Raw genomic sequence first — 26622 nt, forward strand, 5'->3', positions numbered from 1 at the left:
CCGCAACACACCAGCCCGGCACCCCCATAGAAATGCCTATTTTTGTCCACAAGCTGCGGACAAGAATAGGACATGTTCTATCTTTTGCGGAGCTGCGGACCTGAAGATCGGGGACGCGCTCCGCAATTGAGGATGCAGACAGCATCCATTCCGTCCCCATAGAGAATGAAATTGCGGAACGGATGCGGACCCATTCTGCGGACGTGTGAATGGAGCCTTACCCTTTTTTATTACGACACTGGGAATCTTTTGTATGGAACAGAATAATTAAAAGGATAATGCTTCTTATTTCCCTTATATTTTCTGGAACTAAATTCCTAAGCCAAATGCCAAATAGTACCAACCTGGTATTAAAAATACAAATTAAGGCCTCATGCACACGACAGTATTTTTTCACGGTCCGCAAAAACGGGGTCCGTAGGTCCGTGATCCGTGACCGTTTTTTCGTCCGTGGGTCTTCCTTGATTTTTGGAGGATCCACGGACATGAAAAAAAAGTCGTTTTGGTGTCCGCCTGGCCGTGCGGAGCCAAACGGATCCGTCCTGAATCACAATGCAAGTCAATGGGGACGGATCCGTTTGACGTTGACACAATATGGTGCAATTTCAAACGGATCCGTCCCCATTGACTTTCAATGTAAAGTCAGGAGTCCCTTTTATACCATCGGATTGGAGTTTTCTCCAATCCGATGGTATATTTTAACTTGAAGCGTCCCCATCACCATGGGAACGCCTCTATGTTAGAATATACTGTCGGATATGAGTTAGATCGTGAAAACTCATATCCGACAGTATATTCTAACACAGAGGCGTTCCCATGGTGATGGGGACGCTTCTAGTTAGAATATAGTACAAACTGTGTACATGACTGCCCCCTGCTGCCTGGCAGCACCCGATCTCTTACAGGGGGCCGTGATCAGCACAATTAACCCCTCAGGTGCCGCACCTGAAGGGGTTAATTGTACGTATCATATCCCCTTGTAAGAGATCAGGGCTGCCAGGCAGCAGGGGGCAGACCCCCCTCCCTCCCCAGTTTGAATATCATTGGTGGCCAGTGCGGCCCCCCCCTCCCTCCCTCTATTGTAATAATAGCTTGGTGGCACAGTGTGCGGCCCCCCCGGCCCCCCCCTTCCTCCCTCTATTGTAATAATTCGTTGGTGGCACAGTGTGCGCCCCCCCATCGCCCCCCCCCCTCCCTCTATAGCATTAACAACATTGGTGGCCAGTGTGCGGCCTCCCATCTCCCCCCCCCCCATCATTGGTGGCAGAGGAGTTCCGATCGGAGTCCCAGTTTAATCGCTGGGGCTCCGATCGGTAACCATGGCAACCAGGACGCTACTGCAGCCCTGGTTGCCATGGTTACTTAGCAATAGTACAACAGTAGAAGCATCATACTTACCTGCTGGCTGCTGCGATGTCCGGCCGGGAGCTCCTCCTACTGGTAAGTGACAGGTCTGTGCGGCGCATTGCTGTCACTTACCAGTAGGTGGAGCTCCCGGCCGGACACAGACATCGCAGCAGCCAGCAGGTAAGTATGATGCTTCTACTATTGTACTATTGCTAAGTAACCATGGCAACCAGGGCTGCAGTAGCGTCCTGGTTGCCATGGTTACCGATCGGAGCCCCAGCGATTAAACTGGGACTCCGATCGGAACTCCGCTGCCACTAATGATCGGGGGGGGGGGGGGGAGAGGGGAGGCCGCACACTGGCCACCAATGTTGTTAATGCTATAGAGGGAGGGGGGGGGGCCGATGGGGGGCGCACACTGTGCCACCAACGAATTATTACAATAGAGGGAGGGAGGGGGGGCCGATGGGGGGCGCACACTGTGCCACCAACGAATTATTACAATAGAGGGAGGAAGGGGGGCGGCACTGGCCACCAATGAAATTTAAACTGGGGAGAGAGGGGGTCTGCCCCCTGCTGCCTGGCAGCCCCGGATCTCTTATAGGGGGCTATGATACGCACAATTAACCCCTTCAGGTGCGGCACCTGAGGGGTTAATTGTACGGATCACAGCCCCCTGTAAGAGATCGGGTGCTGCCAGGCAGCAGGGGGCAGTCATGTACACAGTTCGTAGTGTATTCTAACTAGTAGCGTCCCCATCACCATGGGAACGCCTCTGTGTTAGAATATACTGTCGGATATGAGTTTTCACGAAGTGAAAACTTAGATCTGAAAAAGCTTTTATGCAGACGGATCTTCGGATCCGTCTGTATGAAAGTAACCTACGGCCACGGATCACGGACGCCAATCTTGTGTGCATCCGTGTTTTTTCACGGACCCATTGACTTGAATGGGTCCGTGAACCGTTGTCCGTCAAAAAAATAGGACAGGTCATATTTTTTGGACGGACAGGATACACGGATCACGGATGCGGCTGCAAAACGGTGCATTTTCCGATTTTTCCACGGACCTATCCGCGAAAAAAATACGGAAAACGGCACAACGGCCACGGATGCACACAACGGTCGTGTGCATGAGGCCTAAAGGGAAGCTTCAGCAGACACATTAAGTAATTGTGAACATTGATTTGCTTTTTTTTTTATTTATTATAATAAGCCTTTGTCTGCCATTTTGATTATAGAAATCTGTCTGACGAGATCACACCCATTAGAAGCTGCAGAACATAGATCATTCCAAACATTCGTAATCGTGAGCAGAATCCTGTAGGACCACAGATGCAAGATGCGAGATCCATTCAGGGCTCTCAAAAGCGGTCCAAAACGGATGGGTTTTGCCCTAATGCATTCTGAATAGAAAAGGATCCGCTCAGAACGCATTAGTTTGCCTCCGATCAGTCACCATTCCGCTCTGGAGGCGGACACTAAAATGCTGCCTGCAGTGTTTTGCTGTCCGCCTTACGAAGCGGAGCCAAATGGATCCGTCCTGGCACACAATGTAAGTCAATGGGGACAGATCCGTTTTCACTGACACAATCTGGCACAATATAAAACAGATCCGTCCCCCACTGACATTCAATGGTGTTTAAGAGGGGTCAGTCAGGAGAGTATATAGACTGTGCACTGTGCTGCAGCATGCAGGAAAGGTCACAATAGCTTTACATCCTCAACAGTTTGTAGGAGATCCGGTGACAACATCAGAATACACTTGGCTAAGAAGGCTGTCACCAAGCACATTTCTAGATGGCTGGTTTATAACTGCAAAGCGCAATGATGAAAAATTCTAAGGGAAAGTAAGTTTTACATTGGAGTTTCCCTAAGTTAGCTTTCAGATGTACTACTATTATTATTGGACATCACTACTTTCCTACACGTGTACAGATCTCATACAGGCAATAAGAACTATCCCATTATTAATTGGGCTATGACAATACTCAGGCCCATACCATGAATAGCTTTTGTGTGAACAATTAAATGGATGAGGATAAATACAGATCTCAAAGCCTATGTACACTGTTATGTCGGGGCCAATGCACCCTGCTGCCCCGCTACATCAGGCGGGTATTGGGCACCACTCCACACCCCATGTGCAGTTTCGTCACTCCTCCAGCCCGCCCGTGTCCTGTGTGTCTATTGGAGATATATTCATCATTGAACCTGAAATCACTCCGCAGTATTAAAGCTCCTTTGGTTCTGTGAGCTGCTGCTTCTAATGTGTTACTCAGCTCTGCTATATATGCTGTGCTATTTGTCTCTCTTTCTGCCTCAGCAATAGGGTTATTAGCTTGCTATATCCTGCAATGGTGCTATCATCTGCTTGTCTGCCTGGGTACCAACTGCTGTTTGGTTCCCAGATTCTGACTTGCTGCAGTCTGACCTGACCCGTGCCTGATCATGTACTGACTCTGAGTCTCCTGTGATTACTCCAAGAAATAGTGGCCTGGTGGCTCCCCTGCAGCAAAGTCCGGATCCCTGTGTAGGGTGAAAACCAGAGGGACTTCCAGGTTTAGGCCAAAGTCAAACCGGTGGATTGATACGCTGGTTCTACACCCACTGATTGTTACATAAACCTTTGCAAATAAATTCCAATGTGCCAATGCCTCTAAAATGTAAAATGGAGCAACTTTGCAATAGGTTTTAATTATTAATCTTACTGTGTTGTTTCTACTGCTCCTATACAGAGAATATAGATTCATAGCAACAAACAAACACATTGTCTGATGCTGCAGTTATTATGCCTTTTACAGGATGTGTCCTCTACTTTATGTTAACGTACATTATGTAGGTTAGAAAACAAGAACAGAAGGAAGGGGATAAAACAACAGGATCTATATACAAAGAATAAATATATGTATATAGCAAAGAATAAATAATAAAGAGCCAGTGCCAATATATGAAACTAAAGACAATAGATACATGTATCATTCAACCTGTTATAGGTAAAACACCTCTTTTTTTAGCGTGCTGTGCGACCGATCCTCATGAGTATTACTGCAATAAATGATGCATCTATTGTTTTTAGCTTCATATAATGTCACATCACTCAGTATGAAATGACTGCATAGAAAGATAGATACTGCAGATAGATAGATAGACAGTCAGAATTATTATGTTTTTGATGGCTCTATTTTTTAGCTTTAGGCCGAATGCACACGGCCGTGTTCCGTGGCCGAGAGCGGTCTGTGGTATGCCGGGCTGGATTCCTGTTCAGAGCAGGAGCGCACGGCGTCATTGGTTGCTATGATGCCGTGCGCTTCATGCCGCCGCTGCACTACAGTAATACACTCCTATAGTGTATTACTGTAGTGCAGCGGCAGCATGAAGCGCACGGCATCATAGCAACCAATGACGCCGTGCGCTCCTGCTCTGAACAGGAATCCAGCCCGGCATACCACGGACCGCTCTCGGCCGCGGAACACGGTCGTGTGCATTCGGCCTTTTTTGGAGCTTGTGTATACATTTTCACCTTTTGGTATGTTAACTTTTTTTTTGCATATTTTCCTCTCTTCCCTGATTTATTGTATCTGGCTCTGTGGGGGGAGGTTCTCAATCGCATGTATTTCTTGACGCCTTCAGCCTTTTGTGATTTTTTTTTATTGTTTTTAATGTTGTCCAACTGATAAAATGTGATATTTTATTTTAGAGTGTGCATCATTTCTTGCTGTTTTGTACATGCTGATAGCACCCATACATGTACAGTGGCAGTGCCCGTCCTAGGTCTTATTATAACAACAGGATCAGACTACGCAGTGTTTGTTTGTTGTCTGTTTCCATGGTGACATATTGTCTACATAGCACCTGTAGTACCAAAATGGTAGGACATTTCTTATCCAGTCCTATTGCAGAGCTGCTTAATATGTGATTGCACTGGGACAATAAACAAAATGGTTGAAAACTGTATGTAGCCTTTGAACTGATAAATGACATTAGGATGCTTCTCTCATATACTGTAGACATGCTTAGATTGCTTTATCTGCTGATGCTTTTAGCAGCTGTCAAATGTGTAAAGCGATGCAGTAGCGGGAAGTAAATGTGTAGTAATGGTATTGTTAAAATGTCCCTCCAAGCAAAGCATGGGGAACAGGACAGTGTTTCCCCTCCGAGGCTGTCATCACCAAGTGTATACACAGTGTATAGATGTGCATTCACATTGTGTTAATGTTCTATGGCCCATGTCAGTTTACTCCCTGGAGGTACGTACACAGATACCAGTTCACAGAATATCATCCTTCCGTATCGAATGTCAGATATTTGGGATCACCTACCAGAAATCCTTAAAGTAAGCGGGCTGAATATCCTGTAAGTCGTCTATACCCTTTTGCAAGTATTCCTTTTCCTACAATAAAATTGCAGCAAATGTTACATCTTGTAGCATATGAAAACTGCCACATTAAAGCTGTAATATGAGATCAATAAGGAACCACCAGAAGGATGATTTACTGCTATATGCCTGCTACTCACAGACTAAATACTGTATATGACAGACACAAGGAGTGCAAAGTGGCTTTATGGTTGTGTTTGCAATTTGCGGTCCCCAATGCACAGGCAATCTTCGTGCAGCTGCCGTGACGGATCCAGACCCATTCAACTTGAATGGGTCAGCATCCGTCCTTTTTTCCGCAAAAAGAGAGAGCAAGTTCTATCTTTTTGCGGGACGGAAGTACGGAACGGAACCCCTAAGAAGCACTCCGTAGGGCTTCTGTAGTGTTCTGTTCCGTGCTTCCGTTCCGCATCTCTGGATTTGCGGACCCATTCAAGTCAATGGGTCCGCATCCGTGATGCGGAATGCACACGGAATGGTGCCCGTATATTGCGGATCCGCATATGCGGTCCTCAATACGGCAATGGGACACCTACGTTTGTGTGCAGGAGGCCTTAAAGAGAGCCTGTCTGCAAAACAATATATTACAACATAACTGAATGTTTACAATTTTACAATGAATAAGTTTTATTTGCAGAATCCAGTTGAACTAAAAAAGAAACAGACAAGCTTAATGGGGCTGTTCACCCCTGGGTACCTTTTCTGCAGACCCCTCCAGTGTTGCCAGACCCATGGTGGGAATCCTACTTACCTGATCCCCGATGCTGGATTCTGGCTCCATCGCTCCCCCTCAAGCACTGCAGGTCTTAGATCTCCTCACATCAACAACCTGTTTGATGTGGGTCACATGGCTACTGCAGCCAATGACTGGCCACAGCGGTGACTTGTCTCCCACGACTCATGGGACCCAGTGACATGACGCATGAGAGACACGTCACCACTGCAGCCACGTGACCCACTGCAAACCGGATGATGACAAGAGAACTGTGACAAGATGATGACAAGAGCAATAGATCCCAGTGGCAGGGATCAGGTAAGTATGATTCCTACCACCAGTCTGGCCACGCTGAGGGGTCTGTTGAAAAGATCCCCAGGGGAGAATAACCTCTTTAAACTCGTATAAGTTTCTATAAGTAACATTAATCTAAAAAGCATATTGCTGGCTATGTAAGCGACACTTCTCATTCGCTCATGGCAAATGCAACAATCGGAATATTTACTTTACTCAAAACAGATCCATGATATTACAGACAATTCAAGCAATTTTCCATGTGAGAAATCATTTGTTTGTGGGAAATATATCTTTTGTGCATCCCTTTATGGCGTGCTCTTTGCAGAGTGGACAGAGTTTTACACATGACCTACTTTAGGGAAAACTAAATCTCCATGAGACTTTTACGCTGCGTTCACACCTGAGCGTACGGGATGGAGCGCTCTGTATGCGCGATTGTATGCACGTTTACAATCGCGCATACAGAGACAAGCGAACGCCTATTGTCGCGCGTTCCCGGAAGTCTATGTACGGGAACGCGCGACAAGACGCCCCAAAGAAGCTCCTGTACTTCTTGGGGCGGCGGGCGTTTTACAGCGCGATCGTACGCGCTGTAAAACGCTTAGGTGAGAACCATTCCCATAGGGAATCATTGGTTCTTGCCTGTTGAGCGTTTTACAGCGCGTAGGAACCCAGCCTCACATCATTACATGTCCACATGAGACTTCTTCATTTAAATATTTAACCTGCTGTGGATATTACTTCATACATTTAATCTGCATTTATACCACATAACAATATCCTTGCATGTACCTCTGGCCACATTGGATGGCAGTATTTGAAGTCCCGCTCAAGCTCCTTTTTTCTCCATTCTTTCCATAGATTCATCTTGACCTTTGACTGATAGATTTCTTTAAATTCCTCCACAATCTGATATAATGTCAAGCCCAGAGCTATGCAAATGACAATGATCCTCCAAGCGTCCTGCAATGAGGATGAAAGCAGACTTGTATTACGGTTTTCTATTCTGTTACAGATTCCTAGAAATGTCTCTAATGATATGTATCTTAAGGCACATAACATCCTTCAAGGGTTTCGTCTTCTTCAGACTGCACTGTGGGAACGAAACCTTATGTCATTTGCTAAAGAGTTTTTTTCTTTTTCAATCTCTTTTTTATTAAAAGGATGGATAAAAAAGGACGCATAAAACAGAGTCAGACTGAGTAAAACATGTTTCAGTGTGAGACTCACAGGTCTCTGAACCCAGTACACAGTAAATCTGACATACAGGTAAGGGCTCATGCACACGAATGTGTGCCACCCGTTCCATGGCTGGTGCAAACGGATACAGACCCATTTAACTTGAATGGGTCAGTGATCTGTCCACACTGCAAAAAAATAGAACATGGGTCCGCATCCAGATGTGGTGCACAAATGGCCAGTGCCTGTATATTGCTGACCCGCTGTTTGCGGGCCACAATATGGGCACCGGCCGACAAAGACCATGTGCGTGAGCTCTGAGGCGGAGTATATACACTTCAGTTATTTGGTCAGTTATTTACATCAGTTATTGTGAGCCAAAACCAGTAATGAAACCTACACAGAGATACGGTATAATGGAAAGATCTGCTCCTGTTCTGTGCTTTTGACCTGCACCTGGTTTTGGCTCCCAATAAGGCCGTTGTTCTGGTCCGCATCCGAGCTGCAGTTTTTGCGGCTCGGGTACGGATCCATTCACGTCAATGAACTTCCGTCCCGTGGTCTGCAAAAAAAATATAACCTGTCCTATTCTTGTCCGTGTTTTTTGCGGATCCGCGATTTGCAGACCGCAAAACACACAATGGTCGTGTGCATGAGGCCTAACTGATTGGAAAAACAATGCAGAGAGAGAAGGCGATATCCCTGCTCCAACATAAAATAGAATAACATTTTCAAATATACTATAAAAAGAGTAAAAAGAGGGTCATCTATTCGCTATAGCTGAGTGCTGCTATGTAACGACCAGGCTGGGCTGGCTCATATGACGTAGCAAGAATTAAAGAGGCAAACTATGGGAACTAATACAGTGACTGACAGTATACTAAAGCAGTTGACAAGTCCATCAGCTGCAAGCCAGGGTACATCAGAGGGGTTACAGGAATGGGTACAGCACAGTCCCAACAATTCTTCTCATGTCGACTGGACAGTCCTGACATTAGGGGTGCTGCTCTGCTTGGTGTTGGTGCTCTGCACTGGCCTCTACTGCGCCGGCCCAGCTCCTGACAGGCTCTCCTTGGCTGCCACACTACTTCTTTGTGCTCCAGATACTCTGTCCACAACTACTGGCCACATCTACAGGACAACTTCTCTGTCCATTTAGCTGAAGTGGACACACATGCTCAGTTACAACCTTAAAGGGGTTCTCCGGGAATTAAGAAAATGAAAATACTTAAATATTACTTCATTATAAATATATTACCAAATACCTTTCATTAGTTACAATGGCTCGCTTTGTCCGGAGAGCAATCATTAGGAAAAATAAAATGGCCGCCAACCTACTAGTCCACACAAAACCTGTCCTAATTACACAGGAGGACAAGTTAAAGGGCTGCACCATCTTCCTCTCTTACTTGTCAGGGATTATGATCCTTAATACAGTTTAATATGATCTTCAGATGAATCTCTGTAAAAACGGAGTTCATTAGGAGACATGAAGTACAGAGAGGATAGTGGGGATGTAAATAATGGAGCAGCAGCTCTTGTATGTAGTCTCCATTACAACAGTCTGTCCTGTCTGTCCGCTCTGTACTTCATGTCTCCTCATGAACTCCATTCCTACAGAGATTCAGCTGAAGATCTTATCATCTGTATTCAGCATCATAATTCCTGACAAGCAGAGAGGAGATGAGGCAGCTCTTTACCTCAGTGTTGTGAAGTAACTTGTCCTGCTGTGTGATTAGGACAGGTTTTGTGTGCACTGATAGGATAGCGGCCATTTTATTTCTCCTAATGATTTCTCCCTAGACAAAATGAACCATTATAGCTAATGAAATGTATTTGGGAATATATTTATACTAAGGCAATATTTAAGTATTTTAATTTTCTTAATTCCTGGAGAACCCCTTTAAACTGTCAATGGCTGGATCTACTACTAGAAGCTGTGACAATTACAGGTAGAGAGTTGCAGCACAAAAGACACACCGCCTGAGCTACCAGCTTGAAATAAATCTAGCAGAGCAATTGGAGCAATGAATATGGAGATCTCTGGATCCATGTGAGGTACAGGGATGGTTCTAGCTTTTTGTTGTAAACAATGTCCAGCTCACCTGCTGCCTCTATCCCTTGTATCGACTTCCCTGATGCACGGAGACCTTGGTGAGACCAGTGAAATAGTAGAAATAAAGCGATGAATCCAGCATCGAAGTTAGAAAATGTTGTGGGTTCTTTATTCGGTGTAGTACAGATCCATACAGTGACAGAATCACCTCAGTGTTCCAAATGAACGTCTACGCGTTTCGAACAAACATGTTCTTAGTCGTGACCGATCAGAAACTGGCCATGTCTATATAGGCTAGTCGCAACCTCTCCTCCCACATCCAGGTGGTAACTAGAAGGAGCTGATTGCGCACACCCAAGGCAGGGCCAATAGGAAAAACTGAAATTAACATTAGTGCAAATGAAACATCTATAAAATCCAAGTTGTCTCTGGCATAGGCTCCCTGACCGAAAAATTAGGAGAGTGGTTAGATGCGATTTTACAGCCCCTTGTCAAACGAGCGCCAGGCTACATTAGAGACACTGGAGACATTTTAAGAAGTTTCTACCAGAAAGAGTGGTCTAGACGGTAACTAGAAGGAGCTGATTGTGCAAACCCAAGGCAGGGCCAATAGGAAAAACTGAAATTAACAATAGAGCAAATTAAACATCTATAAAAACCAAGTGGGTGCACTTAAAATATATACTATTCAGGCTCCTGGGTCTAGATCAGGAATAACAAAATAAGGCCAATCTCCGAAAAAAAAAATTGTAATAAGCGAGATATTGGTAAACAATAAATAAATAGATTACTGAAAAAAACACATTGTCTGAATAGTAGTTTACAATGTTAAAAACATGAAAAAATGCTAATCAAATCAAACATGGCGAAAGTATCCTCATAGTTGCTAATCTGGGTGAAACAACAAAATGAACATTTATGGGCACACCATGAATGGACCAAATCCTAATAGAGATACATGAGTTCCTTTTTTAGGTTTAAGCCATTCGGATATCTTGTTTTTAATCGTAGAATCCAAAAGGCCTCCCTTTGTATTAATCGCCTTTGGAAATCGCCCCCTCGAATAGAGGGAAAAACTCGCTCGATTCCAAAGGCAGGAAAAGTTGCTAAGCTCCTACCATGCATCGAAACCAAGTGCCTAATAGCATTCGAAATATTAACATAAGAAGACTTAGTGACATAGTTCAAATGTTCCAGGATTCTATTTTTCAACCTTCTTGTGGTGCTTCCCACATAAAGGCGGTCTCACTGAGTACTTCTGATAACATAAATTACCCCAGTGGTATTAAAATTTATGTAAGATTTAATGGAGAAGGTTGAGATATGTTCTGAGTCCTCGAAGATTTTGGTGGGCACAACATAACCGCAAGTTTTGCAGGGATGACTGCCGCACCGTGTGAACCCGGTGTATTTGAGCCAGGTATTGGACTGGGTTCTTTTCGGAGCTGATTTAAATAGTGAAGGGGACAGGGATGAAGCCAGCGTGGAGACCGTCTGGCTGCCACTCTGTAGCCATCCTGCAGTAGACCATGCAAAATATCGTCATCATATAGAATCGATATACATTCCGATACTACCCGTTTGATCCTGCTGAAATTGATTACTGTAGGTAAGAACCAGAGTAGGTGGATTAATGCGATCTTTTACACCCGCTGTGTTTCCTTCCTTCCCTGCCCCATCATCTCTCCCAAAAAGTAATGCTTACGTCTTTTCGTCTGTGCTATTTTTTCGGCTCTCTTAATCATCCAAATAGGATAACCCCTTATTAATAATCGTGATGTGATGAGTCGGCATTCCAGTGTGAAGGCCGCATCATCACTGCAATTTCTTCTGGCACGCAACATCTCACCTACCGCTATAGACTTAATAGTATGTATAGGATGATGGCTGTTGGCCCTCAGAATCGCATTCCCAGAGACTGGTTTACGATAAGTAGTTGTATGTATAATCAAACAGGGGATGCCCGTAAGAGTTAAATCGAGAAAATTAATCGTGGACCTATCCTGCGAATGAGTAAATCTCAGATTATAAGGATTGTCGTTAAGGTAGCGCATAAAAATCGGGTATGGCAGGCACATCACCGCTCCAAATGATGAGCAAATCATCGATGTACCTGCCATACCAATCCAATGCCGCTGCAAAAGGGTTATCAGTGGTATATATATACCTTTCTTCCCAGTACGACATGGTTAAATTCGCTAGGGAAGGGGAAAATGGCCCCCATCGAAACTCCCCGTATTTGCAGAAAGTACAGACCGTCGAAAGAGAAGTAATTATGGGTCAGTAAAAATTTGGTGACTTCTATAACATAATCTATGAAATATGACTCATAGCGCCTGTACTTGTGCAAATGAAATTCTAATGCGAATAAAGCTACGCTGTGAGGGGTAGAAGGGTAAAGCGATGAAACATCACTCGTAAGCCAGGTGAAGCTGGAAGACCACTCTTTCTGGTAGAAACTTCTTAAAATGTCTCCAGTGTCTCTAATGTAGCCTGGCGCTTGTTTGACAAGGGGCTGTAAAATCGCATCTAACCACTCTCCTAATTTTTCGGTCAGGGAGCCTATGCCAGAGACAACTTGGTTTTTATAGTTTAATTTGCACTAATGTTAATTTCAGTTTTTCCTATTGGCCCTGCCTTGGGTGTGCGCATTCAGCTCCTTCTAGTTACCACCTGGATGTGGGAGGAGAGGTTGCGACTAGCCTATATAGACATGGCCGGTTGGATTTCTGATCGGTCACGACTAAGAACATGTTTGTTCGAAACGCGTAGACGTTCATTTGGAACACTGAGGTGATGCTGTCACTGTATGGATCTGTACTACACCGAATAAAGGAACCCACAATATTCTCTAACTTCGATGCTGGATTCATCGCTTTATTTCTACTATTTCATGGTTCTAGCTTTGTTAGAAAGAGATTGCCATGTACTATATGATGTCTGATTTTCATGTGTTACATCAATCATGGCATAACCACTTTATTAAAACAAACACCTCCTTAACGTGGCATGGCTCAGCTATAAACTACCAACATGGCAGATGCTTGTCCACGACCCCTACAGCTACAAGGAGCATCTGGATGACCTGGCACATACATGCATTACACAGGCAGCCCACTGTTTTCAATGAGAACAGTGTAACTACTTCACTTACCCTGTGGAGGCACTCCAGAAAAATTGAACACTTATTGCCAGGTTTCCCAATAGATTACATCAGACCTTGCTTATTAGGGTCCATTCACACGTCCGTAGTGTATTGCGGATCCGCAAATTGCATATCCGCAATACACCTGGCCGGCACCCCCATAGAACTGCCTATTCTTGTCCGCAATTGCGGACAATAATAGGACATGTTCTATTTTTTTCCGGAGCCGCAGACCGGAAGATCGGGGGTGCGCTCCGAAAATGCGGTTGCGGAGAGCACACTGTGTGCTGTCCACATCCATTCCTGCCCCATAGACAATTAATGGGTCCGCACCCGTTCCGCAATTTGCGGAACGGATGTGGACCCATTCTGCGGACATGTGAATGGACCCTTATCTGGATGCCCTTTTAGTAAAAAGGGATTGACCAAAGAAGAGAACCCCTTTTCAGGTGAGCAATGCTTACTGTGATAGAGCATATCCCTCCTAGGATTGAATTGCTAAATCACGAGAGTCTCTCTGCTGTGACTCATTGTCAAACCCCAAGATCACCTGCAGATCAGCAATGCATGGAAAACATGGCAAAGCAAGGAAACCACTGCATGGACAATCATGTCATCCCTTCATTACACTCGTGGACTTTGTAGTCCTCCAATGCAGAGAAAAGCTTTGGACAAGACTAAAATTAACTGCCATTGGTTACCAGACCCTGCAAGAACATAAAAAAATTAGTTTTAGGCTACATTCCCACAAACGTATCATGTTTCCGTGTCCGTTCAGTTTTTTTTTTGCGGATAGGATGCAGACCCATTCATTTCAATGGGTCTGCAAAAAATGCACACAGTGTGCCATCCGCTTCCGTATGTCCGTTCCGTAGCCGAGCAAAAAAAAATAGAACATGTCCTATTCTTGTCCGATTTGCGGACAAGGATAGGCATTGTTACAATGGATCTGCAAAAAAAAACCAAAAACGGATGCCATGCGGACTTCATTCTTTTTTTTTTTTTATTTTGCGGATCTTGCGGACCGCAAAACACATACGGTCGTGTGAATGTAGCCTAAGGCAATATCTTCTGGCAAGACCTAGGTACCACATGAACAGGGGACGCTGTAGTGTTTTTTTTTTTCAACTGTGACAGAAGTTTTGATAGAACTTTTCTTCCTCCGTAGTGGCTGTGATACAATCCCATTCTCTACTTGCACTTGCCATGACGTACCTCTGGAAATTTGTAAGGGGCATCCTCTGTTCTTGGCAGCGAGGATGCGATTCCCAGAGCTGTCCACGATATGATGAATAGAAGATTCAGTGACAGCATTATAGAGATATTCTTTCTGTGGGCAGAGAGAACATAGTGCAGGCTTTCATCTCAAGCAGCTGAGCGAGAGCTGTGCCCTCAGGCACTATCAATTAGCTCAATGAAATGGTCTCAAGGCTTACCTGCCAAAAAATCTCCATTTTACTTCAATTAATTTCTGGATAACTGGATGCATGATAATGTCTAGCTGACGGGACTGTACAATGACTTCGAGCTGAAGAGGACGATACAGAGAAGCAGACAATAAGAGACAAACACATCATGCGTGCAAAATAGGTCATTTTTTATTGCTGACCCAATGACTTTATACTGTGCCTATAGATTGCTGGGAAATTTTTAATTTCTAAACTAAAAGAGAAAGAAAGAAGCAGCACTCAAATATCTTCAATGAGATGTTTATTCACCCGCGGTTTTACAGCACATCTTCTGAGCTACATATTGCGGTGATGCTGAATAAGGGCTCACGCACACAAACGTATTTTCTTTCCATGTCCGTTCCATTTTCTGTGTGGCCTGCATGCAGAACCATTCATTTCAATGGGTCCACAAAAAAAACCAAAGTTACTCTGTGTGCATTCCGTTTCCGTAAGTCCGTTCCGCAAAATAATTGAACGTGTCCCATTATTGTCTGCATTACGGACAAGGATAGGACTGTTCTATTAGGGGCCAGCTGTTCCATTCCAAAAAATACGGAATACACACGGACGTCATCCGTATTTTTTGCAGATCCGTTTTTATCGGACTGCAAAATACATATGGTCGTGTGCATGAGCCCTAAAGCCGAGAAGAATACAATTCTCTCTCATATTATTTATTATTATCTAGCACAAATTTATACAATTTCTAAATATATACTTTTGTAATATTATAGCTATACAGTTTAATGAAAAAGTAAGTAAACCCCTTAAACGTGCCTGGATTTCTGTATTGATTACTAATAAAATGTGGTCTGGTTGTTAAGTCCCAATTATAGACCCAAACAGTACTGACCAGTGTTGTGTATTTGTGCTCTTGCATCCAAACAATCTTGGGCAAACTTTAGGTGTCTGCATTGGTCTTTTGGACAGCAGTGGCTTTCATCTGTCTGGTGTCTTTCCAGGGCACAGTGTTTGGAGGAAGAAGAATACTGTACACCAACACCTAACTATGAAGTATGGTAGAGGGAGCATCACGGTTTGGGGTTGGTGGATGAGCATTTTGGTTCAGGGTTAGTGGAGTGGGCATTTTGGTTTGGGGCTGGTTGAGGAAGCATCATGGTTTAGGGCTGGTGCAGTGAGCATCATGGTTTGGGGCTCGTGGAGAAAGCATCATGGTTTAGGGCTATCATTTTGGTTAGGGGTTGGTTGAGTGAACATTTTTATTTGGGGCTGTTTGAGGAAGCATCATGGTTTGGGGCTGCTTTGCTCTCTCAGGCCCTGGCTGACTTGCAATTATTGAGGGAACAATGAATTCTAAGGTGTATGAAAACATTTTACAGGAGAATGGAAGGACAGCCATCCATGATCTCAAGCTGAGGAGGTGCTGGGTCATATAACAAGATAATGACCCACAGCACACTTTAACCCTATCGAGATGCTATGCTATGGCCTGAAGAGGGCTCTCTGCACACAGGACACCCCAGAAATACTGATGAACTCAAACACAACTGCAGGGATGAATGGTCCAAAATTCCTCCTCAGGAAGTCTACAGACTATTGAATTTAAGGGTTTCCTTACTTTTTCCCACTGCACTTTGGATGTTTATTCAGTGTGCTCAATAAAAGACATGAATGGTACAACTGCTTGTGTGCAACAAGTTTAGTTACAATGTATTTGAACTACAGCACGGATTTCCCACTGAAAACAATAGGAGACAGAAAACATGCTAAAATCTGCCAGACAAACATGACCTGAAGGTCAATATCCGTGTGGATTCCATGCTGTTGTCATACAATGCATTTTGAAAGTATTCAGACCCTTTGTTATTCTGACTTTTTACTCATTTACACTTGATATTTAGCTCTGGAGACATCCCATTTCTCTTTATCGTCTATGAGATGTTTCTACACCTTGAGTGGCATCCACATGTGGTAAATTCAGTCGATTAGTCATGATTTGGAAAGACACCCCAGTGCCTACGTATATAAGGTCTCACAGCTGACAATGCATATCAGGGCAAAACCCAAGACATGAGGAGGAACGAACTGTCTGTAGAGCTCAGAGACAGGATTGTGTGGTGGCACATATCTGGAAAAGGTATGACAAATGTCTTCAGCACTGACAGTTCCCAAAAGCACAGTATCCTCCATAATTCTTAAATGGAAGATGTTTGGAACAACCAAAATTCTTCGTAGAGCTGGTAGCCCCACCAAACTAAGTAATCTGAGAAGATGGGCCTTCGTAAGGGAGGTGACCAAGAACCGAATGATCACTTTGGCTGAGCTAAGTGGGAGGGAGCATTATATACTGGCACTGGGGGCTGTATTATATATACTGGCACTAAGGGGGAGCATTATATATACTGGCACTAAGGTGGAAAGCATTATATACTGGCACTGGGGGCTACATTATATATACTGGCACTAAGGGGGAGAGCATTATATACTCGCACTGGGGGCTGCATTATATATACTGGCACTAAAGGGGAGCATTATATGCTCGCACTACAGGCGGTATATATATATATATATATACAGTACAGACCAAAAGTTTGGACACACCTTCTCATTCAAAGAGTTTTCTTTATTTTCATGACTATGAAAATTGTAGATTCACACTGAAGGCATCAAAACTATGAATTAACACATGTGGAATTATATACATAACAAAAAAGTGTGAAACAACTGAAAATATGTCATATTCTAGGTTCTTCAAAGTAGCCACCTTTTGCTTTGATTACTGCTTTGCACACTCTTGGCATTCTCTTGATGAGCTTCAAGAGGTAGTCACCTGAAATGGTCTTCACTTCACAGGTGTGCCCTGTCAGGTTTAATAAGTGGGATTTCTTGCCTTATAAATGGGGTTGGGACCATCAGTTGCCTTGTGGAGAAGTCAGGTGGATACACAGCTGATAGTCCTACTGAATAGACTGTTAGAATTTGTATTATGGCAAGAAAAAAGCAGCTAAGTAAATAAAAACGAGTGGCCATCATTACTTTAAGAAATGAAGGTCAGTCAGTCCGAAAAATTGGGAAAACTTTGAAAGTGTCCCCAAGTGCAGTCACAAAAACCATCAAGCGCTACAAAGAAACTGGCTCACATGCAGACCGCCCTAGGAAAGGAAGACCAAGAGTCACCTCTGCTGCGGAGGATAAGTTCATCCGAGTCACCAGCCTCAGAAATCGCAGGTTAACAGCAGCTCAGATTAGAGACCAGGTCAATGCCACACAGAGTTCTAGCAGCAGACACATCTCTAGAACAACTATTAAGAGGAGACTGTGTGAATCAGGCCTTCATGGTAGAATATCTGCTAGGAAACCACTGCTAAGGACAGGCAACAGGCAGAAGAGACTTGTTTGGGCTAAAGAACACAAGGAATGGACATTAGACCAGTGGAAATCTGTGCTTTGGTCTGATGAGTAAAAATTTGAGATCTTTGGTTCCAACCACCGTGTCTTTGTGCGACGCAGAAAAGGTGAACGGATGGACTCTACATGCCTGGTTCCCACCGTGAAGCATGGAGGAGATGGTGTGGGGGTGCTTTGCTGGTGACACTGTTGGGGATTTATTCAAAATTGAAGGCATACTGAACCAGCATGGCTACCACAGCATCTTGCAGCGGCATGCTATTCCATCTGGTTTGCGTTTAGTTGGACCATCATTTATTTTTCAACAGGACAATGAATCCAAACACACCTCCAGGCTGTGTAAGGGCTATTTGACCATGAAGGAGAGTGAAGGGGTGCTGCGCCAGATGACCTGGCCTCAACAGTCACCGGACCTGAACCCAATCGAGATGGTTTGGGGTGAGCTGGACCGCAGAGTGAAGGCAAAAGGGCCAACAAGTGCTTAGCATCTCTGGGAACTCCTTCAAGACTGTTGGAAGACCATTTCAGGTGACTACCTCTTGAAGCTCATCAAGGTAATGCCAAGAGTGTGCAAAGCAGTAATCAAAGCAAAAGGTGGCTACTTTGAAGAACCTAGAATATGACATATTTTCAGTTGTTTCACACTTTTTTGTTATGTATATAATTCCACATGTGTTAATTCATAGTTTTGATGCCTTCAGTGTGAATCTACAATTTTCATAGTCATGAAAATTAAGAAAACTCTTTGAATGAGAAGGTGTGTCCAAACTTTTGGGCTGTACTGTATATATATAAATATAGGCACTACAGGGGAGTTATAACTACAAGGAGCACTGCAGGAGAGGCATTATAAATATTGGTGGCATTATGGATACTGTAGAGGCATTACTATTACTGGGCATATTATGGAGGGCATTGTTACTAATGGGGCACTCTTGGGGAGTATTATCACTATTGGGGGCACTATTACTAATCAGGGCAGTCTGGGAGCACTCTTGCTATGGGGGACTATCTATATGGCTCTGTTATTTCTGACAGTATAGTGTTTGTGGGCAACTGTATACATTTGGGGGCAGATTTTCAAAATCTGTAACAGTCCCCCATGTGCCATATAGTAATACTGGTGTCTTCTTACTCTTATGTGGCAGAGGGGCCTGCACACAACTGACCAAAGATGTCTGCCCGTGATGGTCTGGACAAAATGGAAATTGAACCAATAAAATCTGTGGAGGCGTCACCTGTAAGTCACTGGTTGTGCCCATCTGCCTCTTTTAAATGTGTTTTAATATCTTTATTAGTAAATAAGTTAACTTAAAGTTGCTTTGGGGAGGCGCAATTTGCCTGCTCTGCCTAGGGTGCCAAACTACCTTGTCCCGGCCCTGGGTTGAGGTATTCTTAATAAAACCCTGATCTAGAATTCTCCTGACCTCAGACTGGTCCGAAGGTTTACCTTACAAAATGACAATGACCCTAAGCACACAGCCAAGACAACACAGGAGCGGCTTAGGGACAACCCTGTGAATGTCCATGAGTGCCCCAGTCGGAGCCCTGACTTGATCCCAATCGAACATCCATGGAAAGACCTGAAAATGGCTGCCCACCAATTGTCCCCATCCAACCTGACAGAGCTTGTGTCACGGAAGGTGTACAGAAAACTAGAAGACACAAAATGAAGATCCGACTGACTGGATCCAAAACTAAGGAACCAAAGGGAAAGCCCTGCAACAGACCTGGCTCTCTCCCTAACTGCCCAGCCTATGCAAAAATCTCAATGGTAGATGATCGCATATCCTCGTTCCTCGACTGTATAACACCTGAACACCCTATAATAGTGAGGGGACACGACCACCGGCTCCCTACACTTGATACGGAGGGAGTCAGGGTCACCTGGGATCCAGTAAACAGGAAAACACAAATAAATGAACAAAACTTATCTGTAGAAGACTCAGTAGTAGCATCCAGCATGCACACACCCCAGGAAGTTGTATAAACCGCAAAGTGATGCAGTATGGGAAGGGATTTAAAGGGATGCAATCAGTGCAACTACATGACAGCTGAGAGAGGCTAACGAGATGAGAAAACGAAAGCAAAACAAAAGGAACCTCAAGCAGGAGGTTCTGAAGAACGTCTGACAGAGCTTCTCAGATGTCTGGTGGTGACAGCTTGAGAGGATCTGCAAAGAACAGCAGAAAATCCTCAAATCCAGGTGTGCAAATCTTGTGGCATCATACCCAAGAAGACTGGAGGCTGTAATCACTGCCAAAAGGGCTTCAACTAAGTTCTGAGTAAAGTATGTGAATACTTATGTCAATGCAAGATTTAATGTAATTTACTGCAAAATTCTGTTCTCACTTTCTCATTATGGGGTATTGAGTGCAGAAAGATGGGGAAAAACTTGATTTTCTTTTTATTCTGGTACAAGACGCAACATAACAAAATGTGGAAAAAGTGAAATCGTCTGAACATTTTCCAAATGCTTTGTGTATTGTAAAATTAACTCCTGCAAAATCCAGATGGAAAATCCGTACTGTATCTAATGTCCAGCTATGAGAGCCTCCAGCATGATCTGTATACATATACTGTACGATGCAGCTCATTGACTAGAAATAACATCCATTCCGTGGAGAGGAGCAATGCACACAGCATTTGCACCTATTTAATACACAATGCATGACTAGCTTCACGCCCCAGTGGACGTTGTTTTGGTCCATTCCTCTACCGTTGTGCAGTCATTCCCATTATGCTTCCCCTGTGCATGATTTGCAAGCAGAAAAGCTCAGACCGCTGTTTTCTATCACACTAAAACTCCCCATCATTAATTTTCCTGCTTCCTTCCATTGTGCTGGGTATTTAAGAATATTGAGGCTTTAGAAGAATCAGTTGCAATGTTTTCTCAAGGTCTTACTTTTTTCATTTTTTTGCTTTTTCTTTTGAACACATTACGTTTATTATGTCCTTACATACACTTCTATTCACGTTCCAATATTCATTATTCATGGTGCTTATGTTCTCCTTACAGTGGTGGGAGAGCACTGCAGAGTATAGGTTAGTACAGTAGATGGCTGTCCCTGCTGTACCTCAAAGAGGACTCCTGCAAAGGGTAAATTACTACTGACAAAGTTAATACAGTGTTTGGAAAATGTTGTAATTTGTCATGTACACAGTGGCCATTTCTCTGCCCCCCCCCCCCCCATACTTTAAAGAAATGGTACCCCCTCACAGTAGTATTGCCCTCATTGTACAACCTTCACAGTAATTTTGTACAGATATGTGCCCCCTAACAGTCATTATGCCCACATTGTGCCCCTTTAAAGTACTTATCCCTTCATTGTGCCCCCCTTCATAGTAGTTATTATATTGTGCCCCTCTCAGTATTTATGCCCTTGCCCCTTCATAGTAGTTATTATATTGTGCCCCTCTCAGTAATGCCCATTTTCCACCTTCATAGTAATAATGTCCATTGTGCCCCCTTCACAGTAATAATGCCCATTGTGCCCCCTTCACAGTAGTAATGACTTCTGTGCGCTGTGCCCCTCTATAGTAGAAATGCCCATTGTGCCCCCTCCAGAGTAGAAATACCCATTGTGCCCCCTCTGCAGTAGAAATGCCCATTGTGCCCCTTCACATTAGCAATGCCAATTGTGCCCCCTTCAAGTTAGCAATGACCATTGTGCCCCCTCTGTGTTAAAAAACAAACAACAAAAAACACAGTATCTACTCACTTTGTCCGGTTCCTGAAGCTCAGTCCTCTCTCCCCTGTAGACACAGATCGCTCTGCAGCACTGTGTTGGCGGAGCATATGCAGACTCCCGGGCTGCAGGCTCTGCCCACACGTTACGGCAGTGCAATCTGTGCCTGTAGGCTGAATGGTGTTGCGGGGAGAAGTCTTCCTGCTCTACCCTTCAGAGCGCTGCCGGCCTGAAGTAGGGGAGGAGCGCGGGGAGCTGAGCGGTGAGTGACAGGACCCAGCTCCTGCGCTCCAGGAATGAGAGCTTACATCTCTATTGATTGAAGCGCCCCCATGAGAGCCGGCACCCAGGACGGAGCACCCCCCACCCTCCCTCCACTTAGTACGCCACTGCATGTACATCCACTTAATGGCACTGTATGGACAATATACAGTATGCTTAAAGTATAACTGTCGTATTTTTTTTGGGGGGGGGGGGAGTATTGGATTGTGGTGATTAATATCTCCTTGGTCGCCCTATTTAAACTTTTCACAGTGTATTCAATTACCCCTTAATTCCACTTTTTTGTTCCCTGTACTGCTTACTTTTACCTGTGCTTAAAATAGGGTTGCTAGGCAGGGTCCGTCTATGTGTTGATAGACGGAGGACGCAGAAGCAGGCAGCCTGCAAGGTCAGATTACAGACAGCCAGGGACTGTAAGTAAATGATTAGAGCCAGGTCCTCCCCAGCAGCTGATAACAGTGCCTGGGCTCTGTGCACTTCTCCCTGTCCCTGCGCTTGGCAGACGCTCCCTCACTCAGCAGAGCTGGACAATGCAGAGTTGAAGCAGCGCAGACCAGGGAAGGGAGATCTGCCGTCTGCTCAGTGTATAAATGAAAGCCACATGTGGTAAGAGGACCCCTTTGTGCTGCAGGAGATTAACCCTTTAGGGGGAGGGCTCTGGTTACTGACACTTTTGGGGGGTGAGGGCAGTGGCGGCCATCTTAACTGAATAGTTAAATTGCAGTTTTATGCAGACTGGTTGCTAAGGGCTGAATCTTATTAAATATGGGGTAAGTCAGTCTAATAGTAACTGAGCCTGGAATATCATGTTATTAGTAACTACATATATGAAAATTGAAATTAGGGTCTAAATGTGACAGTTATCGTTTAACAATCTGAAAGGTGTGTAAGGTTGTCAGGAGATGGACCAAGTCTCCCCCCTGACTAGTGTTGATGGAGTCTAGTCGTAAGAAGCCTGGAGGAAAGATGTATCTGTTTAACCTCCTGCACATCTGAGAAGGTCTAGAACTCACAAGGCTGTTCATTGGACTCAGACAGCAAGGTAATGCGCTCATTTAAGGCAGAAAGGTGTTGAAGGGGAATATTGCTAACCATTCCCCATACTTTAAAATGGATTGTCCACCCGTATGTCAGTTTTGCACCCCTCAGTCTGGGAATTGCAGAAATAATAAAAACCTTAAAGGAAATCACAGAAATAAGGTAATAATGCACTTCATAAAGTAGATGCAAGAATTATATATGGACAAAGTCCACACTCTGATATGATAGAATCTGAGACACTTAGCCAATATATTTTGATCAAAACACATCTGTACGCACCTACCCAGCGCCCAGGTGGTCTCAGGTCAGGCAGGTCATACGCTAAACCTACCTAAGCCATTGGGCTTCTATGTTCAGGAGCGCAGACCCTGCACATATGGTGTGCTGCTCCTAGTCACCTCCATGTGCATCAAGCAACCAATGGGAGGAGGAGCGAGCACACCTATATGTACCACCTAATCAAGGCGCTCTATGAGATAGGAAGGGCAAAAGTGCAAAGGAATGCTACTCCCAAGATAAAATAGGAGTGCATTCACACTTGAAGGTGCCACTCCCTCAAGCATATACTACATAAACAAAAAGTGTCTTTAGAGAGGGAGTACTATAATTAGAGATGAGTGAATTTCTCAAAGAATTTCTGAAAACATTCGATCCGAAATTATTCGCGGCAAATCGCGTAAAAAAAAATGCTATTTCCTGGCTGCAGAGAGCCTGTATAGTGGTGTAGAACACTGTGCCTTGCAGTAACACGCATAGGGAGTCTGCTGTGGTAGTGAAATAATACTGTGAGTCCGTATGACATGCAGTGTGCTCTTAGAATCACTGCACACTTCACTTATTTGGGCAGTTAAGGGGCCAAAACTGGTCAAATAAATGATGATGTCAACCAAGCCAAAAAGGCAAAATAGTGGCCCAGTCATGGAGTGGGGAGGGTGGGAGAACAGCTTGAGAAGTCCACAAAGTGGCCCAATGACATAGTATTGAGGTGGCAGCAGCATGAGAAAGCCACAGAGTGGCCCAGTGACATAGTGTTGAATTAGCAGCAGCATAAGGAGGCTACAGACTGGAAAGATGAAATAGTTTGGAGGTGGCAGAAGCAGCAGCAGCATGAGGAGGCCACAGAGGGCAAGGTGATATAGTGTGGAGGTGGCAGCAGCAGCATGAGGAGGCCACAGACTGGCAAGGTGACATAGTGTGGAGGTGGCAGAAGCATGAGGAGGTAAATTAAGGATAAGCAGCACTACATATCCCAGCATGGAAACAAGAAAGGTACCATTAATGGGGGTGGTGGTGCTCGCAAATAGAGATCCTGGCCATGGGTCCCGTCATGAGATAAGCATATAGAAATCAGCAGCACTCCTCCAATAGTAAAAAAAATCGGGTCTTTTTTTAAACCAGCAGCATAACTACAGTGTTGATAAAGACCAGAGGTGGTCGAAGCAACGCTTTAGTTATGCTGCTGGTTTAATAAAAGCCCTGATTTTTTTACTCTTGGAGGAGTGCTGCGGCTTTCTATATGCTTAGCAGCATGAGGAGGCCACAGACTGGCAAGGTGACATAGTGTGGAGGTGGCAGCAGCAGCATGAGGAGGCCACAGAGTGGCCCATTGACATAGTGTTGAGTTAGTAGCAGCATAAGGAGGCCACATAGTGGCAAGGTGACATAGTGTGGAAGTGGCAGCAGCAGCATGAGGAGACCTGATTGGTGAGGTGGCAGCAGCATCAGGAGACCACAGAGTGACCCGGTGACAGAGTGGGGAGGTGGGTGGCAATAACAGTACCTGCTTACTATGGTGGGTGTAAGAAAGAGCATTTGGCATCATATGTCTGGCATCAGGCGACTGACAGCATCAGAATAGTAGCTGAAGCAGGTAGCCAGAAGAAACCAGTCTCTTTTGTCAAGGTTTGGGTGAGGCAGCATGGATGATCTAATCTGATGCATCAGGCATTGGTGGGTGTAAATCCTGGCTAATCCACGCCTGATTCATCTTGACAAAGGTCAGTCTCTCCACATTTTGGGTGGACAGGCGAGTTCTCCTTGGGTAACTATGGCCCCCGCCGCACTAAACACCTACTCTGATGCCACACTACTGGCCAGGCAGGACAGCTTTTCCAGGGCAGACTCGACCAGTTGCGGCCACAAATCCAGTTTGGCTGCCCAGTAGTCCAGCGGATCTTCAATGTCAGGTGGCAGGGTGCTGTCCAAGTATGCCACCACCTGCTGGTTCAGGTTCTGCTCCAGGTCTAGCTGCTGCTGGCGAGTAGTTTCTTCAGTAGGCGGTGAAGAAAGCTGCTCATCAAAGACTCTAGACTCAAGTTGCTGCTGATGGAGCTGGTACTGCTCCTACCCCCCACCCCTCCCCAGCAGCCATGGCAGTGGAACATGAGAGCAGAGGACCCCCCTGGTCAGACCTGCAAAAGAACGGACGATGGCGCAGATAGGCAGCGGCCAACTGACTACACAGGATGTCTCTATAGTAGTTCAGTTTGTCCTCCCTCTCAGCGGATGTTAAAAAGGCCCCCTATTTGGACCGGTAGTGAGGGTCTAACATGGAGGAGAGCCAGTAGTCATCCCTCTGCCAAATGATGACAATTTGGCTGTCACTACGCAAGCAACTGAGCATGCATCGGGCCATTTGTACAAGTGACTCGGAGGGACTCACTGCCTCCATCTCCACTGCATACTGCCACGGTGTGTCTGGGTCCTCTGCCTCCTCTTCCTCATCTCCCTAATGCTTTCTCAGGCAAGTGTGAACCCTGCCTAATAAAAAAAAATCAAATAAGAGGACATACAGCATTATATTTCATTTACTGAATAATAAACCTAATATTTTTCATGTTGAGAACTCATTGGCTGTTTGCTCTGAATCCTTAGGTTTGTTCTTCATGGGCCAAGCACTTTAATGACAAAAAAAAAAAATCTTTGGAAACGAATCCATTACGTTCAATTGAGATTAACTGGCTTTAGTGGGGGATACGGGGTTAAAAGCAGAATAGACTAAACATTTTCCTAATTACTTGCTGCTTTTATATCTTAAGGCTATGCACAAAAAACATTCAGTAAAACATCTTTAAATTATAATTTTCCAGCAGAAGCGCAGGCGTGACACTTCCTAACTAACCCATGTACTTAGGTGCCTTAATTAAACCGTGAAAATAAATAGTAATGTCCTCTACAGGCAGTAATGTCCTCTAAAACTATATTTTCTGCTTAGAATTTTCCTATGCAGAGAAAAGAGTATGGTACTGTACATAAGTTGAAAGAAGGATAACATATGCATTACATCATATAAAATACTTCAGATTGACATAGCCAGGAGCATGCGTACAGGAGCAGGGGCCCCAAAGCAGAAATAAAAAAAGCCTCCATCCTAGGGCAGGTGTACCGCCCTTGCCTTGCCATCCTTGCCAGTAAATTGATAAAACCATGCTTACAAACATTCTTGTTGGTAAATGTGGGGCATTTAATACATTCATCTTTGGAACATTCCGGGTCCATATATTTATAGTTGGGGCTTACATAAGCCCCACCCAATTTTCGGCCCAGAACTGCGCAAATTTGTCAGAATTGTCTCTGAATCCCTGCAAATTCTGGACTGTTGGGCTACGTGTACCAAAGATTTATCAATGGCTGCTCCTATGTAAACTGTTTCAAGTTCTTTTGCCAGGCTACAC

At 44.6% G+C, this 26622-nt stretch overlaps 1 protein-coding gene across 1 annotated transcript in view; it reads right to left on the bottom strand.

Annotated features, from left to right (window-relative positions):
- The window catches only part of LOC122939089 (transient receptor potential channel pyrexia-like), a 230472-nt gene that overhangs the window by 94813 nt on the left and 109037 nt on the right, over positions 1-26622 (bottom strand). Inside the window, 4 exon segments of the mRNA XM_044295062.1 lie at positions 5669-5739; positions 7529-7699; positions 14332-14446; positions 14553-14644. Of these exon segments, the coding sequence (XP_044150997.1) occupies positions 5669-5739; positions 7529-7699; positions 14332-14446; positions 14553-14644 (449 nt within the window).

This window comes from Bufo gargarizans, chromosome 5 (assembly GCF_014858855.1).
Source record: "Bufo gargarizans isolate SCDJY-AF-19 chromosome 5, ASM1485885v1, whole genome shotgun sequence".
In the NCBI taxonomy this organism is placed as follows: domain Eukaryota; kingdom Metazoa; phylum Chordata; class Amphibia; order Anura; family Bufonidae; genus Bufo; species Bufo gargarizans.